We start from the raw sequence: 18,178 nt of genomic DNA, 5'->3' as shown, positions 1-18,178 counted from the left end.
CTTGAGACCATTACTTGCACAATCCTACTCAGGCAGGCAAGTAGGGAGAACTCCTGACAATCTTTCTCACCCACCTTTCCCTGAAAGCACTTCCTGCCTGTCTACCCTGTATTTTTTATCATCTATCTGTTCCCTTCCCAGGGAAGTGGTCTGTCACGAGTACTGCCAAAACTATGCATCATGTATAGTATGATGTAAACCAGAAACAGCAGAAATACTCATCACATTGTATCCACATAGGCTTATCAAACCTGTACAAATGAAGTTTTAACACTAGAAAAAGAAAATATAAATTAGTTCCTTCTTGAATAACCCATCAGGACTCTGAATATATTGACATTGTGACTCTTGGTATCTAACTCTGATCATCTATTCTGGGTGATTTCAGAGCTGAGGGAACTAAAAGATCCAGTCACTTCCTCTATCCGCCTACCTATAACACTGTACTGGGCCTGAACGCAACCTCTGACCATAGCATCTGTTCATGTACATCCCATGAGTCACTGGTTCACTGACATAATTTGCACTATTCCTCCAGAATGCTGTAAGGGTAATTGTAGTGGGTGGTGTGACCCATTCTAGTACACTATGAACTCAGCTCTGAGGGCCTCTTAGATAAAGTACACACATGACAAAGAAAAGAACAGAGATATGAGCAGAAAGATTTTCTTCTGTTGTGTTTGCCAATCAATAAAAATGTTTTCTTATGAATTTAAAGAGAGTTGGAAATAAAAAAAATCTGACACTCACCACCTGAACTTGTCCATCTTCACCAATACGGTGAAACTGGACCTGCTGATTGGCCAATGTATAGTGCAAGGTTTGTTGAGTGGCAGTCTCAATGTGAGCCGTTTCTTCTGTGATTCCTTCCTCTAGATAAGAAAAGCAATAAGATTAGTGATGCACTCATGTACACAGTAAAAACAGGTGAGAAATAGCTTTCAATGGATTCCAGGATACATAACCAAATTCTAATAAGAAATTCTGGATCATCCTAGGCCATCCACAGAATATTACGGTTTTTAAAATGTATCAGACACTTAAATATACATTAAAGACTCCGGAGAATCATCAAACAGATTCATGGTGTAGCAGCCAAACTCAGGGTCTGGGGTTTGTTATCAGAACAGCAGTCTGAAAGCCTGACCAGACCTGGCCATCATCCCACGGAAATGCACAACAGCATCTACAGAGATGTCAAATAGATATCAGTACCCTCATCCAAAGTGGAGCCTGGCCGCAAAATAAAATATCACTTTCTCGTTTTCAATGTTTAAATATAAAGTAATAAAAGACCTATTTACAAGAAGTGACATTAATGAGAAAAGTAGTCGGATTGCTTTTTTAAGCATGAAAACAAAGAAATTTGCAACATGAGGAAGAACTCTTGCTTGGTAAATTTTGGACTCTATATGATAATTGATTATTAAATATTCCAGTTCTGATTTATGCAAAATGACTTATTTGTGTTTGTGATTTATGTTATTGGATGCATTTGCAACTAATATTTTGCATTGTACATTCTGGGGTGTTTGTGGCTCATAAAGGCGGGGCCTGACAACCCACACCTAATTTGTGCTCATGGGTTATTTGGGTTTCCCTGCAGTCTTACATTTCTCTGGTCAGAGGTGAGAGGTTTTGACTCACAGGGAGGGAAGGACTGCAGGCATTGTGTGCAGATTACAACCATCTGCAGAAACTGCTTTTGGGTTCCGGTCTTGAAATAGCTTTCATGTAGCTGAAAATAACTAGCTAATAAATAGCTAAAATAAGATGAAGCAAAGTACTCTGTGTCTCTGTGGTTGTTGACTGTTTTCACTCCTGCCAAAAAGCAGTTTTAAAAAAAAAACGTGGAAATTGATTTAATTCACCCTTTGCTGCAAATAAGGCTATCTATCCCAAACCATTATAATAGTAGTGTTTTTTTCAATTCTCAATTTTGGATTCCCAAATTTGCCTACTAATATTTGCTCCTGCAAAACACTGAAGTGGGATTCATGGTCCTATATAGTCATCCGTTTGCATTGCCCTTAACCAGTGCACTCGCTGGTTGATGGCATTGGCTGTTGTGATGGCAACCCCCAAACCACACGGTGGACATGATTTGGAGCAGTCAAGCTGAAGGGGCTATATGAGGCTTCATTAGTCTTTTGGACTCCAACCACTGCCGACAGGTACCGACAGGCCAAGGAGAGTGTGGCTCTGGCAGCAGCTGAAGCAAAAACTTCAGTAAGAGGGGAGTTTGATGAGGCCATGGAAGAAGTCTTTCAGTCGGCCTTGAATTGATTCTGGCAAACCATGAGGTGAGTCAAAAGGAGAAAACACTGCTCTATCGTTCCCTAGGAAAGTCTATGCCAGCGTACTAGAAAGGAGAGTCCATCAGTTAGTCAAACCTTGGATTCAGGAAGAACAAACCAGTTTTCCTCCTGGTCAAAGAACTCTTTATCCTTTGGAGGATATTGGAGGGTGTAAAGGATGCAAAGGAGTCTATAAGTCTATACGAGTTCTGGGTAGTAAACAAAATAACAAGATCACAGATAAAAGTGACAAAAATAAAAGTTCCCCTAAAGAGTGGCTGGCCCCTTAGCCAGTCACTCAGGTTGAGAAGTTCAGTCACTTTGGACAGACTCAGAGTAAAGTACTCTACACACTGAAAGGATAGATCGAAACTCCAGTAGAGGTGGTTTAGGCATGTGATAAGTATGTCTACTCGCTGGAACAATGGGGTGATTACACCTCTTGGCTGGCCTAGGAAAGCCTTGAATGAACTGGAGGAGATGGCTGGGGAGAAGGAGACTGGGCTTCTCTGCTTAGACTGCTACACCTGGTTGGATGGATGGATATAGAGATGCACTTTGTGCAGTCCTACAAAAAGTCAACATTGCCTGAATGCAATAATGCTAAGAGTAGGTAAAATGGTGATTAGTTAAAAAGCTGGATTGAACAGAAAAGAGAACGGAAGATTCACTTCCAAGAGAAAGACACACAAGAAAATCACAGATTAGAAAAAACAAAACAGAGACGATGTCCCCATTAGGAGTTTGGACACCGTTACAAAATGTAGTCAAGGACCTGCAAAATGTCTAGCATCTACATATTGCCATTCCAGGAACTTGGTGAAAATCCTGAATATTAGCAGGTGCAATTAATTTCAAACATTTTGAAAATAAGGTAGGTGTGCCCAAATGAACTATTTGATGTGATCTAAATAATAGCAACCATATAAAACGTGCCAAGCATCATCCAGAATCTGCATGGAGAATGTGCGTGGCACAAGACACAGAGGGTGGGTTTATTACTCACCAAATAAAAATGCATGCATATTTACAGAGAACAACTGGTTTAGTCCATCTGTTGACCCATCCTCAAACCAAACGTGACCTCATACTTTTGCTCAGACATACTGTGGCCATCACCAGTATTTACAAATCGAGATTGTGTGACTGCAGAGCTCTTTTAAAGATGAATCCAGTGGTTTCACTTTCTGCTCCACTGACACTGACAAACAGAAAACTAGTTTTCTAACTGGCCTATAAATAAAAACAAAGAGTGTGCAACAGATGTCTCCTTCTGCTGCAGTTTACTTTTACAATTTTGCCTCTACTTTGATCAGAGAATAATTACAGAAAACTAGCTAAATTTATCTCCACATTAAGACAAATGAACATGTACCAGTGATGTTAGAAACATTTATACTTATGTAACAAGCCTCTGGTAAAAAAACAAAAAAACAACCTGTACTTTACCTGTGACTGTGTTGCGAGGTGTTCGTTTAGAGAAGCTCTTGACAGCCAGACTCTGACCACGTTGCTTGCGTCTCCAAGCAGTGCGACACTTTGAGTCAATGCTCTGCTTGATCCGGTACCAGTCTGATTCGGTGATGCCAAATTTGTGGAATAAGTGGCCTGTGGGAGCATGAAGAGGTCAATGTTACCTAAGGTTTAAATCAACAACCTAAAATTAGTGAAATATTCCTTACTTCATTTGTCTCGTTCAGTCTCTTTCAGTACTGATGGGAATAAAATATTTTGCTTTTAGCTTTGGTGACTTTCTATACACTTAAATATTAACACATTCAACTAGTGGCAAGAGCATGAGCAGATTGCTCATTACTTAAGGCTTAATTCTTAACATTTTTAGAAGAATACAGTCATATAGCTTATACTTTAAAAAAAACACATTAGGAATTTTTCAGATCCACATGCAGAAAGGGGGGGGGGGGGGGGGGGGGGTAATAAATACCTAAATAAATAAAATCGCACTTGATCCAAAACATGTAATACTGCAGATTCATCCTGCTGAAATTGTGTGCTCGATGTGAACGGCACACCATATTCGTACACATTTTACACATCAGGTGTGTAAAAGCCCCTGATTTGCAATTGGTAGTTACTCTGTAGGTAAGGTAAATTGTCCTTTCTTTTTTGTTGTTCTCCTCTGAATGGGAACCATACATAGAACAAATAATGGCTCATACTTCAGTGACATCACTCTTCCTCATTAGCAAATGAACACACCCTGGAAATCCTCCCTATTTTAGATAACACTTTATATAGCTCAAAATGACTGAGCAAGTCTATAAACTTCTCAGAGAAGTGTTAACAGAGATCAGGGCAGAGGGTCATTTCCCCAAAGACTTTCGTAGAACGGGAGCCACATATATCGCCCCCTGGCAGCCCAAAGATAGAATGCAGGTTTAAGACACTGGGTTTGGTTTGACTTTTTCATTTTCCCAGAAGCAACATTTACCTTTTACACTCTCTTTGGCCTGAACAAATCTACATGTAACTACACACCCATGCTGTTGAGAGGAAATAGAGTCTGACCGGCCAAACTACAAGGCAGCAAAAAGGCATGATGGTGTGTGCTGTGGGGATACTTCTTTCTTACCTCAGCACAGCTGGCCAGTCATGGTGTGACTAGGTTGTGATTGTTGGATCTTTTTTGTTTTGCCTTGTCCAGACACTTACAGCAAAAGGTTACCAAGACATCCCTTAGCCAAGTGGACAAGGTGTGGGAGGAGGGGATTTCTGACTATTTGACCATCTTACATGCAGTTCACAAAGAATATTAATTCTGCTTATGTCTACTTGCACCAATGGGGGATACAGTGGGTACATCAGAACTCTGGAGCATAGGTTACAGATAACTGAGACCCTTTTAACACTGTAAGAAGGGCCTATAGTTATATAAATAAATACACTACCAGTGTAACCCTGACTCCACTTAATCAAGAATCAAAGAGTTTTTTGCACTGAGAGTGACTCCATTAAGATCTTTCTACCAGACATGTGCTTGTCGTTTAGAGTCTGGTATGTTCTGAAATGTGTTGCACATTAATGCATGTGTGCAATGATGAATGGATGTTGTTGTAACCCGTCTTGGGAATACAGAGTGCAGTCTATTTTCTGTGTTTTACTCAGTGCCGCTTTGTACGAAATGCGGGATGAAACGTGGAAAGGTCTCAGAGAGTTCATTTATTACTTAAAATCAAAAACTGAAAAAGTCAAACCCTGCATGACAAATAGCATGTCAATCAGCTTGTCATGGAAGTATGTTCACTACCAGACCTACCACTGCTCTGTCAAAAACAAATAGTCCCCCAAAAATTACCAGTATTAGATGGTTATGTTATCAAGACTCACAGCGGATGCCGTAGATCATAAGTGGGTCCAGCTGCTTCTTTCCATGTTTGCCCTGCCCAGAGAGATTTGACATGGCCTGGACCTCACGGTGGAATAGGTAGTCCAGCAGCGTCAGCGCCATTTTCTCTGCTGTGCGACAGTTTGTGCTGATATGAAGCATATCAGCTGCAGATATTGGACAGCGAACTCGCATCTCTGGGTTGTTCTCATCTCCTAACCAGGTGCCGGCTGGATAATCATCTAAAGAACAGAGGAGGAACGGCTCTTCAAAGAGTCAAATCAAATCAAATCAAATCACTTTTTTATTGTCACATCACATGTGCAGGCACACTGGCACAGCACATGCGAGTGAAATTCTTGTGTGCGAGCCCCACAAGCAACAGAGATGTGCAAACACAACAACACAAACGAGCAAAATACAAGAATGGCCAACCTGAAACTAATAAATATATGTACAATATATAATAGTGTATGCATTTCTGGATGTGTATACTAAATATTTTCCTACGTGTGTGTGTGTGTGTGTGTGTGTGTGTTGCACAGATTGAGAAATATTTTACAGCAACAGCCACTGAGATAATTGATATAATATGACAGCACCCCCATGTGGCAGTAAAAAGGAAGTGAGTGAATTTGTGTAAAACTTAGTATAACTGTTATAAAAAAACAGAATATGTGGTTTGGTCACAGTGTATGCTAGCTATTAAGTAAACCACATGACCAATGCATTAGGCATATGGTAACATCTAACTTGCTGACTAACAGAAATTTTTATAATGGTAACCCAAAGTTGCAAATGAATGAATAATAGTTTGCCTTTGAAGGTAACCAAGAAATTCAGATCCAATAAAAATTATCCAACCAGCAAGCACAACAATGGGACAATGTGGACTTCGTTTAAGTTTGCATAGTTAACTATTTTCTCTTGGTTTCAGACAGAAAAACACAGTAATGCAACTCAAGGCATGAATAATGCCTAACAGCATCTGAGGCAGAAAAACAGGGAAATTAACACATCAGCACAGTTTGCCATCTATTTAATATGGAGATTAGCTGAAAGAGTCACGTTAGACACATTAAACAACTAAAAACTGAACAAAACATTCAAAATCAATTACTGAGAGGTCTAAAAATGTCAGGGGGTAATTTACTGCAAGTGACTTTTCCTTAGAGTTGATGCAGATGAACATGTTGAGCACTGTGTACTTTTAGTGCATAAGTGTTTTTGCTATTAGTGGGATTGCAGATGGGACATTGTTGAGGCTTGTTGCTGTGAAGTCGCCAAAGATCAGGAAGTCATTTTGAAAGAAAAAAAAAAAAAAAGGCTGAAAAACCCCTAGCTTTTTCCCCCCCTGCCACAATCAGTAATGGTAGTGCTCACCATATGTGACTGTCACTTTCTACTGTAGAAAAATTGTGATGCAGAAATTTTGAACACATGGCAGAACTAAGTTTGAAAATGAGTAACATGGGCATTAAAAACAACCTATGGCTCTATGTAAGTAATATACTTGTCCTTTTCTAATTTTAAGAAGAAACTAAAGATATGTGCCTTGCTGTGCCTCTTCACCAGCGTGGTCATACCTTCTGCATTGAGTGTGATGAGAGTGACATTTTGGCCTTTCTGTGCATTGCTTGATTGACCACCGTTGGAAACACAATCACTGGCCTCTGAGCCACTCTCCTGTTCCTCTTGACTCTCTTCTGGGCCAGGGACCTTTACTAGGATGGTGTTGTGTCGCCTCCTGGTCACTGTGCTGCAAAGAAACACAATGCATTGACAGATCTTGTTTGGCCAGAAAAACAAAATAGGTACACTCAGACTATTAGCTCAACTGAAAAATTGTTATAAGGCAGTAACTTGACATAACTTGTGTGGTGGTGTGTTTGGACAGATATAACATACAGTATAATAAGTGTGCCACTCACTTGCTAAGCAGGTTCTCCAGAGGAGTGTCTTCTGGACTTGAGGGCTTCGGCGGTTCACTGCTCACAATAACATTTGTTTGTGGGACAACACTGAGAGCAAAACAAATAGTTTTCATTTTCATTGAACTTTTAACCTGCCTGACTGACTGGTGGCCAATATGGCACCAACATTTAGAGCTTACCATCGCACTTTGTTCCAAGTCTGAGTGGCCCCTTGAGGGGATCCTGCAACCATAGGAACCTGAATGGGACTTCTGGCACATGGTGCCATGCTATCCAGTTTGCGTGCAAGGTTTTTGCATGCAGCATCCAGAGACTGTAGCTTTGACTCAATTCCCTCCAGCCGCTGGCTGATTGACCCAGTGAATGATACCAACAAGTTCTGAAAAAAATTCAAAAGCAAAATTAAGCTCTACCAACTACATATAAATGTATGACCAGTAAACAGTATATGGTTTATAAAGAGCTGCTACCTTAATAAGAGCGATATCTTGATTGCTATTGTTATTCTCCTGGCCGTTGCTTAATTTCCTTCTTTTCTTCTGAGACCTTTCTTCATCATCTTCATGATTGTCCATCATGTCTGCCATGAATCAAAGGAAAAGACACCCTCAAAACAACACACCAAACCATCCTGTTAGATTTTACTTCAAGAGTGAAGGTGTGCTTCTACACAGGAGAAAAGTACTAACTGTCTGCTTAATCCTAACCTTATATTATAAAAAGAGTCTAATGACCTTTTTTTTTTGCAAAGGAATCTTACCAGTACGATTTTCCTGGTTAAAGTCCTCCACTGTTATTTGCACAATTTCATTCAGCTCTTGTTCAGACATTGTTCACCGCTGAAATGCAGGAAGAACATGTTCAACTTAAAAAGACATTAAAATATTCATTTACTGATATGTTTATATAAATTAAAATATCTTTTTGCTGTCTGTTTCTATTTACACATTAGCAGTGGGCAATATGATTGTAGGGAATTTCTGTTTTCTTTGTATTATTGTATAGAATAGAATACAATAGAATAGAATAGAATAGTCCTTAATTGTCATTGTACATGTACATCGAAAATATGGGTGCTCCATGCCAACTGCGCAGGAATAAAATATAAATAATAAGACAACAGGAATAAATAGTAAAAAGGAGAGATAAACCAATTAGAGGAATATATACAAATATAAGAGAAAGGCACACATTGGAGAACAGAGTGCTTGGAAGTAGTTTAAAGGAATTGGTCTGAGTATAGAGTCCTTATGTGAGTGGCCTGAGTGATGAGAGTTACTCGGACAATGGTTCAGATTGGTGAGGTGCGGGGGGATAGTTTTTGTTAACAGTCTGAATAGCCCAGGATAAGAAGCTGTTTGTGAATCCGGAGGTGTGGGACCTGATTCAACTGAGGCACGGACCAGAGGGCAGCAGGTCAAACAGGTTTCTCAGTAGTGGCCCCCTGCGTACCAAACATCCAGGCAGTAGGAGGGCACGCTCTCCACTGAAGAGTGGTAGAAGGCCAGCAGCAGGTTCTGGTTCAGGTTATTCTGCCTCAGGACACAGAGAAAGTGCAGCCACTCTTGGGCCTTCTTTACCAGGGCATTTGTGTTGTGGTCCAGGTGAGATCAGTGGACATAAAGTGCTGTGAGGCAACTGTTGTTGTGATATGGTACCATTTTAAATAACGCTCAATTGAATTGGATTGAAACTCTTTTGTGCCATGTAATAGTGCCGTGCAGAGATAAACCAACATTAGGTATATTAAAAAAAATCATGCACAGACACCTGTGGCTGCAGGAAGAATGCTACTGTGTGTGTATTTCCCTTCACTGTAAGCAGCAGTGAAGCTGCCTTTGACATTCTACTCACATTTTAGGCATAACAACAGCCCTGGGCACCTTCTTCAGTTTGAAGTCTATTTTCTTCTGTTTTGCATGCAAGAGAAGTATCGTGTATTGGACTCTTAAAGTAGCCAAAATGTAGGTAACCACAAAACAGTGGGTGAAGACAATGACCGAGGCCTGCAGCTGCAGCTGCATGCACACTGCTTCCACTAAATACACTAAATAACATGTGTAGCAGAGTGTGAGAAACAATTTAACTAAAGAGGCAGTGTTCTTCTCAAGACTGTTAAAACAGTACTGGAATAAACAACCCACTTACTAAAGGTTTACGAACTGATGATTAGGTAATAATGCTACATAAATAACAACCATATTCCTTTAGTCTCAAAAGCTGACTTTGTGTTGGCTGCTAAAGAACTACTACCCCTGGCAGAGAAGAAATGCAAAACCAAAAAAAATGATTTGAGCATACAGTGTGCCTCAGCGTTTCAGATCAATCCATCATTTGAAACATTCAGTTACAATTTACTGGCAGTGGTCAACATCCTCAAGTCAAGTATTCATGACAGGATTTCCGAAAAAGGCATTCGTGCCATTTATCTTTTACATGAAGTCTCAAGTTTTCATGACACATACTGTGCTTGTATCTGATGTTCTACAATTTATGCTCAAATACTTGGTTGGGTACGTTTGTGTGTGTGCAGTTAATCATTATTTTTGAAAAAATTAATATAATGTTATTAAAGTATTCGAATACCTTAGCAGTATTCGTGTTGTGTGCACCCCAAGGTTTACTTATGTAATCTCAAAGGTCCTCTTCCATTAAGTGTAGCTTTATATAATAACCACTATGTTATCAATAGTACAACAATAAAGGTTCTCTCCTTCAGTACAAATGTTTGACATGTTTAGTTAAGTTTTATCTTTTCTTGTCCTCACACAGGAACTCCATATTCTTAAACCAAGTACAACTCTGGGCTCTATAACAAAAGATAGATCTCTACAAAAATGCCTGTGTCCTGAGTAACACTTCAAAGTGGCAGTTACTACGACGGAATATTAGGAGCACATTAAAAGAAAAGCAATACTGTTGATCGTTTTAATAATAAAGTAGTGGAAACGTGGAGATCATCATTGTTGTGTCAAGACAAACTGCCATATTTTCTATACCTGTACAAAAATCCTTTGTTTAGATGAATTAGTGAAACAAATTAATTAGCCTTTCTGTGATACAACATACATCCTCTTCATTGGACAAGAGTGGAACCATCAACAACCTTGCATCTGTCCATTACCAGCCATTTAATTTTGTACAAACCCACTCTTCTTAATTTGTGTTTTTGTCTATCTGACCAGATGCATCTTTCTGCAGCATATTTTTGACTTATCACTTTATACTTATCAAGAGATGAGAAATCATATGCTTCCTTGTTACTAAAACCGATTCTGAAGTACGGTTTCCCTAACCCAGAGACTATGGCAACTGTGGCAGTTTGTTTTGTGTAATCGCCACATATAATTTTTCTCCCCCTTATAATAGTATTTTGACTTTAATCTCAAAATGATCGATAATATTTTTTTCTTAATGTGGTCCTAATACTCATACATACTCATACAGTTAGGGTTACACTTTTAATAAGCTACCTTTACACAACAAATATATGACAAAGTAACTCCCACAAAACTGTCAAATTCAGTAACCCAAGAAAGATCTAGCACTTACACACTCCAAACTAATTTATTTTTGCAAGTTGCAGTAGAGTATTTGCAACTTCTGATCCGTGTATCAGTTCACTTGAATACATGTTATAAGTTGTCCTGTTTTGAGCCTTTATGTATTGCCAAATATTGAAAAAAAAAATCCTGTATAATTCATCGAATTTTAGCTGCTGCTTTTCATTTGTTGCATTGCTTTGTTTGCCTACTTTCAAGGTTTCCTTGGTCTTTGTGTCATAACTGCACAATTGCTTTAGTGATTTGCCTACATTTTGGAAACAAAATGTTGGAGCTGTAATGCAAATGCTAACACCAACACATTTTTAGCGCAGTTGTGGAACAAATTATTAAAAACAAAAGTATTACTCCAGAAATGCACAGCACCTCAATTAAAATGTGTGAGAGAAGGATCCATCTATTGTAAATACAAGGCTTATATCCTCATAACAGCCACGAATAAACTAACAATCATGTTGTGTGTATGAGAAATGATATCCAGAGTCATGATCTCGCAGCTTTGTCTTCCTGAGTCATTTCCTCGTTTCCCAAACATGGCAAAAAAGCATAGATGCATAAGGGAAAATTACAATAATCAAAGTATGACATTTTTATGTGGGCCCGTCTCTACGTAACTAACAAAAGCATGGATTGCAGCTTAAGAGTAATAGTTTGCGCCATTACTTTACATTTAAAAAAAGAATAATAAATGTGTGTTTTGTCCTTAAACTTACACAAAGGAAACTTTGTTACTGAAGACACACACCATTTATGTAAGAGGGTTTATTTGAATGCTATGCCCAACATAAAATGAGCGAAAATCAGTTTTAGAGTAGCTCAACTAAATTAAGCCCTATGTAAAACGGTCTGAAATTGCAAAAAGCTCCTGGCGCTTTTTTTAAAGCAGGCTACCGTTACCTGTGATAGTGGCTAGCTATAAGGAAACGCGGTCGTACACAGCTGTTTCAGGCTATTTTCTTTAGACTTTAGCTGCTTAGCCTAGATTACTACAGTTTAGCTTACAAATATAAAGAAATGGCACGGAGCTGGTACACGTCTACTAGCCAAACTAACGAGCTTTAGATTGGTTAGTTAACTGGGCGGGGGTCTGACGATGCTAAACACAGGCGAATAAACGGAGGAAAACTAACTTGGAGCATCTATTTGTTATGTATCTATGTAATGCGACTAGACATACGGTTCAAAACTACTGTACTTCAGATATTTTATTTATTTTTCATTAGTTAATTAGCGTCAGCAGAATCATAACTAGCACCTAATGTTAGCTGCCGCTACAAAATCGGATTTGAAAGCTTGCATGCTAACTTAAAGGAGACGCTATTTAAGCTAGCGTGGTAGTTAGCATGCTAGTTGGGCCTAAAGGCCTTTGGAGCGTAATGCAAAATTCGTTTAATGCTGAAGCAATCGCTAAATTAAATGTGATTTTGATGCAGCTTCTCTCCTCATTCTCGCACACAACACATGTACCGTGTAAGATTGGGTTATATTACCGTGTGAATGGTGAATTCTCGTGTTGTTTGTAGAGCTTCCGATAATGGCGTCGTTCCTCGCGAGAGATGAGACCTTGCCTTCGTGTGCTTCACACGGAGGTTTCCTCAACGCTCATTCAAGGGAGCTCAGTCTGCAGGAGACCGCTTGTCACCGCTGTAGACGCCACTCACAGACTGCACGATTGCTTCTTTTCAAGCTGTTTTATCTGAATCTGAAAAAAGCCGAGTTCCATTAAATTGTACAGTTTATTCGACTACTCATCATGATACCCCATGAAAATAAAGCACAGTATCTTAATACAACCTCTGTGGCAAGCACTGAGATTGGATAAAGGGATAACATGTTTGTTTAACCCTGTAATTTTTAAACGTCCACAAAACGTTTCTTACATCCATGGTAATCCAACTCCTCAGGATTGTTTGTTATCTTGATTTAATCCTAGTCTTTGTTTGCATCAGTAGGTACCTTATAGAGTATATATTACTGTATTTTACTATTTTGGTTTCCCAGTGATTGGAGTAAATGGGTTTATTTTCCTCTACATTGTTTGCCCTTTTATGTAGATGATTTGGCACAAGAAATTAAGCAGGCCACTAACTATTGTTCACAATGTAGATGACTCTGATGTTTATTTCTGAGACAGATAATCAGCAAAAATGATAAAAAAACAACAAAAACAAAGCAAATTCAGTTGAAACATTACAAAATTCAAGGTCAGCTGAAGCGCAAGTGTATTTTTATCAAGCGTTTTACATTTACTTGTTTGGTCTTCAGTGTACATATAAAGGTGTTTATTATATTCAAATAAACACGTTAACTATAGAGCAAGAATAATACGTGCAAAATGTTGCAGGATAGAGAAGAATAACTTATACAAACAATATATTTTATTTTATATATTAATATCATAGAATATGCCAATATCTAGTATAGAGCATATTGCTTTGCACTAAAATGTAACTCTCTCAACAACTGTGGTGAAGAGGTGGTGAGTGCTACAAGTAAAAGCAGCAAATGACCAGCAGATGGAGCGACTGGCAGGCTCAGTCCATCTTTCAGCTAGGCAGGGATTTGACACACTGTTTTTAGACATTTTTCTGTTCCTCTGGGTGATACAAGAATAAGAAAATGCAGCAGATATTAGGTTATTACAATCACTATATTAAGTGTCTATTAACTCTCCACATAGCAGTGGTTGCACTTTTCATCATTAAGAGCTGTATAGGTAGAGCTAGATAGCATTGTTTAAAAGGACTCAGATCTGCAGATGAGGCTCAAGGTTCAGTTCATAGTGCGAATGGTGATGCAGAAGGGCTGTTCCTGGTTGGAATACATGTCTGTAAATAAAAATATTTTTAAAATAACATATTCTTATATGCACACCAGTGTGCTACCATGGGAGAATTTTCTGCCATACATCTCAGAATCAGAATCAGAAAGGGTTTTATTGCCAAATGTTGAGCAGGTTTACAACATTAGGAAATTGCTGCGGTAATTAGTGCAAACATACTGTCATATAACGCTTAAATAGACATAAAAATAAGAATTAAAAGTGCTAAGTAGATAGATATATACATGAGTGCAGGTGGTGATCAGTGCCAAACATGGAATGATGCAGTGAACACAGTGTAGGGTCATGTGTTAGTGGTGGGAACAGTCATACGGTTATTGTTCATGAGTCCAACAGCAGAGGGGAAGAAACTGTTCTTATGGCGAGAGGTTCTGGTGCGACTGGACCCTCCTGCCTGAGGGGAGCAGGTCAAACAGACTGTGTCCAGGGTGTGAAGGGTCAGCTGTGATCCGAGCTGCACGCCCCAGTGTCCTGGAGGTGTACAGGTCCTGCAGAGATGGAAGTCTGCAGCCAATCACCTTCTCAGCAGAGCGCACAACACGCTGCAGTCTCTGTTTGTCCCTGATAGTGGCTCCAGCGTACCACACGGTGATGGAGGAGGTGAGGATGGACTCAATGATTGCAGTGTAGAATTGCATCATTGTCCGTGTTGGCAGGTTGAATTTCTTCAGCTGCCTCAGGAAGTACATCCTTCCTCCCACTCCCACTTCAGGTCCTGGGTGATGGTGGTACCCAGGAAGCGGAATGAGTCCACAGTGGTGATGAGGGTGTCAGTCAGGATGATGGGGGGGAGTGGGGCTGTGTGCTTCCTGAAGTTCACAATAATCTCCACTGTCTTCTGGGCATTCAGCACCAGGTTGTTGTGGCTGCACCAGGACAACAGACGTTCAACCTCCCTCCTGTAGGCAGACTCATCCCCGTCTGAGATGAGTCCAATAATGGTGGTGTCATCTGCAAACTTGATTAGCTTGACAGACTGATGGGTGGAGGTGCAGCAGTTGGTGTACAGGGAGAAGAGCAGAGGAGAAAGAACACAGCCCTGTGGGGAGCCGGTGCTGATGGTCCGGGAGTCCGAGACATTCTTTCCCAGCCTCACATGCTGCTTCCTGTCCGTCAGGAAGTCAGTGATCCACCGGCAGATGGGATCAGGCACATTCATCTGGGAAAGCTTGCCTTGGGGAAAATCTCCTCTGATATGTCTAAAAAATACTTTCCTCATTCAACCTGGTAAGTTTAGATTCATATGCCTAGAAAAAGGTGTCAGTTTCCAGTGGTCACGATGAAAAATGTTAGATCTTTCATACTGCATACATGGCTCGCTCATTTCCTTTCCCTTTTCTTATTTTATTTTTAAATGTCTACTGTTTGTTTGTTTGTTATTTAATTTCTGGGTTATTTTATGAATATAATCCTTTGTTTGATTCATTGTTCGGGCCTCCTCGATTTTCCTCATCATGTCCTAGTCCATTTAGAGAATGACAACATTTCAGATTGTCATCCAGGGTTATAAAGAGAACAGGAAACAGATTTAGTGTATGAGCAAGTACTCCTTTGTGTTGCAGTTGTCTCCAGTGATTACTATTATGAGTGTTGCTGCCAGAATGTTTATTGTTTAGCCTTCATTAAATGTGGAGACACTCACCCGTCTTTCTTAGAAAAAACAAGTGTCTTCTCAGCTGTGTCATTTTTTCCCTTTTTTCTTTTTTGGCCTTTCTTGTTTTCGGAGTAATCCTTGGTGGCGATATCTGTTGGGTGTAGGTATTTCAGAGCTCCGGCTGTTGAGGTTTAACCTTTCAAAATGCCTCTAATCCAGCAAGCGCTAGAAGATGGGAATATAAAGCTCAGTTTAGGCAGGATCAGGGGAAGTTTGTAGATTGTGGCCAAAAGGATTCAAATTATACTCGCCTGCATACATCAAGTGGCTAAGTGGCAGATGTATAGTTAATGGTGTTTTGAATATGGCAGCATCTGAAGGAAGTGTTTGCTGGTATTAGATGAGTCTATATTAGATACAAACTGCAGGAATGATGACTTATGCTGCATTATTCCTAGAAACAAGTGATCAGAAACATCTCAGTCCTTTCTTCTGATTAACCTCGTATTGTGGTTTATCCTTTAGTTTAGCTTTTACTAAATAAATACAGGACTTTTTTTGAAACATGTGCTTTCATTCATAGTTTGACCTCACTGACATCCCTGAAAGTGAATGGCAGAGAATGGCACCAAAAAGGGCACTAGAGATATTATTTTATTAGTGGATATTATCACATGCTGTTCACCATTGTCTTGTTCATGTATATATGAAGACAGCATGACCACCAGTGTTAAACATTTTCTACAAGGGCGGCAATGCAGTTGGTTGCTCCCAAGATAGTGTGAGATGAATATCTGATTTTAAGGTTATTATGAGAATGAGAACCTCTTGAATTCTTGAATTTCTGATCTTAAGCATACTACAGGACATGAATAGAATAGTAATGATCTTTAATAATAGGTATATAATAATAATAATAATAATAATAATAATAATAATAATAATAATAATATGTTAATCTGCCTGTAGCAGACTGGTTCCTGCTATATATTAATGTGAAAAAAGGACAACTATGGAAAACATCCTGACTAAACATTCCCCTTCCACTCAAAAGTGGAAACTGCTTAAGGTGCAAGAAGATTAAAATTTCAGTTTTTGGAATTCAGGGTGGCATTTGATTGGTAAATAATAGAAATTTCTTTTTCCCTCACACAAATGGACGGCTAAATCAAAACTGACACCCCGTGTGAAGATGAAAAGTGCCAGTGAGTGAAAGGAAGGGCAGTCCTTAAATAATGTTTGACAGAAAAATGAGTAAAGGACAAAATAACTCAAAAGGCAATCATTGGCGGGGATATGAAGTGAGCTGGGGAAAAGTGAGAAAAGAAATAAAAATAGAAATCTTAGTGATTCGAATCTAACTGGACAGAAATAGTTAATTTTGTCTCTTTTTCACTTAGGAGTGTGAACAACACATTGTACATAACTGCTTTACATAAACTAACTCACAGAAAATATTGTGTTTTACAAAACTATAGTAGAATAACAAGCAATCAATGTTAAATTAGCATTAGAAATAGGTCTTGGTTTAGCAATGCCTGTCTTATAAAGATTGCTGTTTGATCCCTAGTTGAGTGCATGTTGCACAGAGAACAAAAACACCTCCCACCTCGACAAATATACAACCTAAAACATAAATGTTAAAATGCAATTATTGGCTATCAGTTTGGATATTATTCTGCACGGATTCATGCTTATTTTGAATGAAAGCATTTAATAAAGACTAATGTTACTATTTTAAATAACAGTAAACTGATCTTTTAGAGGGTGACTTTCTAAGCTTTTCTCCTAACTTAAAAAGGAACCATGTCGCTGCAAACTCTGCAGCTGTGTGACACGAGCTGATCCGTGACCTTTAAACCCTGTGTTAGTAAGCGGTTACAAAGAGCATTGTCTTTCAGGCATAGGCTACCCTTATAAACTTGCGTAACTGCAGGAGATACTGCACACTACCGTCGCTTTATGTTCAAAAGCAACAAACTACGCACTGTACGGGAACATTGTGACGTCAGATGAAATGCCTTTGCCCATGCTCGCGAGGACGAGGAAGGATCAGGCACACTGCAGCTGATGGATGTGTTGTAGTGATGTAATGTTGCCTGTTTGGTAACTACGGATGGCTGTTTGCGCCAGGCTCTGCGGAGTTGGTCAGTCTCGGAGGTGCCGAAGGCGACAGAGGCATAACCAGCAGGATCAAGGCAGCGATTCCGACATGGACGAGGAGGAAGAGGAGCGGATCGTGGGCAAAGGGAGATTCGACGCAGGTGCTTGCGGAGGCCCAGAGCGCGGCGTAGCAGCCACTGCAGGGCCGAGTGACGCTTGCGAATATGGCAGCGGTCGTGTCAACACAGGGGGCTTTCTGGATCGCACGAGCACGGGACCTCCACACCCCCAGTCCTTAGCGGAATTACCACCGGAGCTTTTAGTGGAAATATTCTCCTTGCTCCCAGGAACAACTCTATCAAATGTTGCCCTCGTTTGTAAGAAATTCAGACAACTCCTCAAGACGGAAACCATCTGGAGAAGGCGATGCATTGAAGGTAAATGTAGCAGCCCTGGACGTTTATTGCAATTTAAACATAGAGCGATAACGTAAGACCGA

At 39.7% G+C, this 18,178-nt stretch overlaps 2 protein-coding genes across 4 annotated transcripts in view; one reads left to right on the top strand and one right to left on the bottom strand.

Annotated features, from left to right (window-relative positions):
- The window catches only part of banp (BTG3 associated nuclear protein), a 34,734-nt gene extending 21,909 nt beyond the window's left edge, over positions 1-12,825 (bottom strand). Inside the window, exons 1-9 of one of the 3 annotated variants that reach the window (XM_085461473.1) lie at positions 12,631-12,825; positions 8,338-8,416; positions 8,048-8,157; positions 7,757-7,956; positions 7,575-7,631; positions 7,230-7,402; positions 5,646-5,885; positions 3,747-3,905; positions 751-872 (exon numbers count right to left, since the gene is read on the bottom strand). In XM_085461473.1, coding sequence (XP_085317599.1) covers positions 751-872; positions 3,747-3,905; positions 5,646-5,885; positions 7,230-7,402; positions 7,575-7,631; positions 7,757-7,956; positions 8,048-8,157; positions 8,338-8,407 — 1,131 coding nt within the window. In that variant the 5' untranslated portion in view covers positions 8,408-8,416; positions 12,631-12,825. Of the gene's footprint in view, positions 1-750; positions 873-3,746; positions 3,906-5,645; positions 5,886-7,229; positions 7,403-7,574; positions 7,665-7,756; positions 7,957-8,047; positions 8,158-8,337; positions 8,417-12,630 lie in introns of all 3 variants that reach the window. The other 2 variants (XM_085461471.1, XM_085461474.1) reach the window with 2 other exon arrangements.
- A 4,761-nt stretch (positions 12,826-17,586) lies between these two features.
- The window catches only part of fbxo31 (F-box protein 31), a 12,111-nt gene continuing 11,519 nt past the window's right edge, over positions 17,587-18,178 (top strand). The window contains exon 1 of the mRNA XM_085461469.1: positions 17,587-18,116. Coding sequence (XP_085317595.1) covers positions 17,693-18,116 — 424 coding nt within the window. The 5' untranslated portion in view covers positions 17,587-17,692. The remainder of the gene's footprint in view (positions 18,117-18,178) is intronic.

This window comes from Copadichromis virginalis, linkage group LG7 (genome assembly GCF_057382275.1).
Source record: "Copadichromis virginalis isolate Kocher_CV1m ecotype Utaka linkage group LG7, C_Virginalis_male_GT1.1, whole genome shotgun sequence".
Lineage (NCBI taxonomy): Eukaryota > Metazoa > Chordata > Actinopteri > Cichliformes > Cichlidae > Copadichromis > Copadichromis virginalis.
The sequence above is the reverse complement of the archived record's forward strand: the minus strand, read 5'-3'. Positions and strand labels throughout refer to the sequence as shown.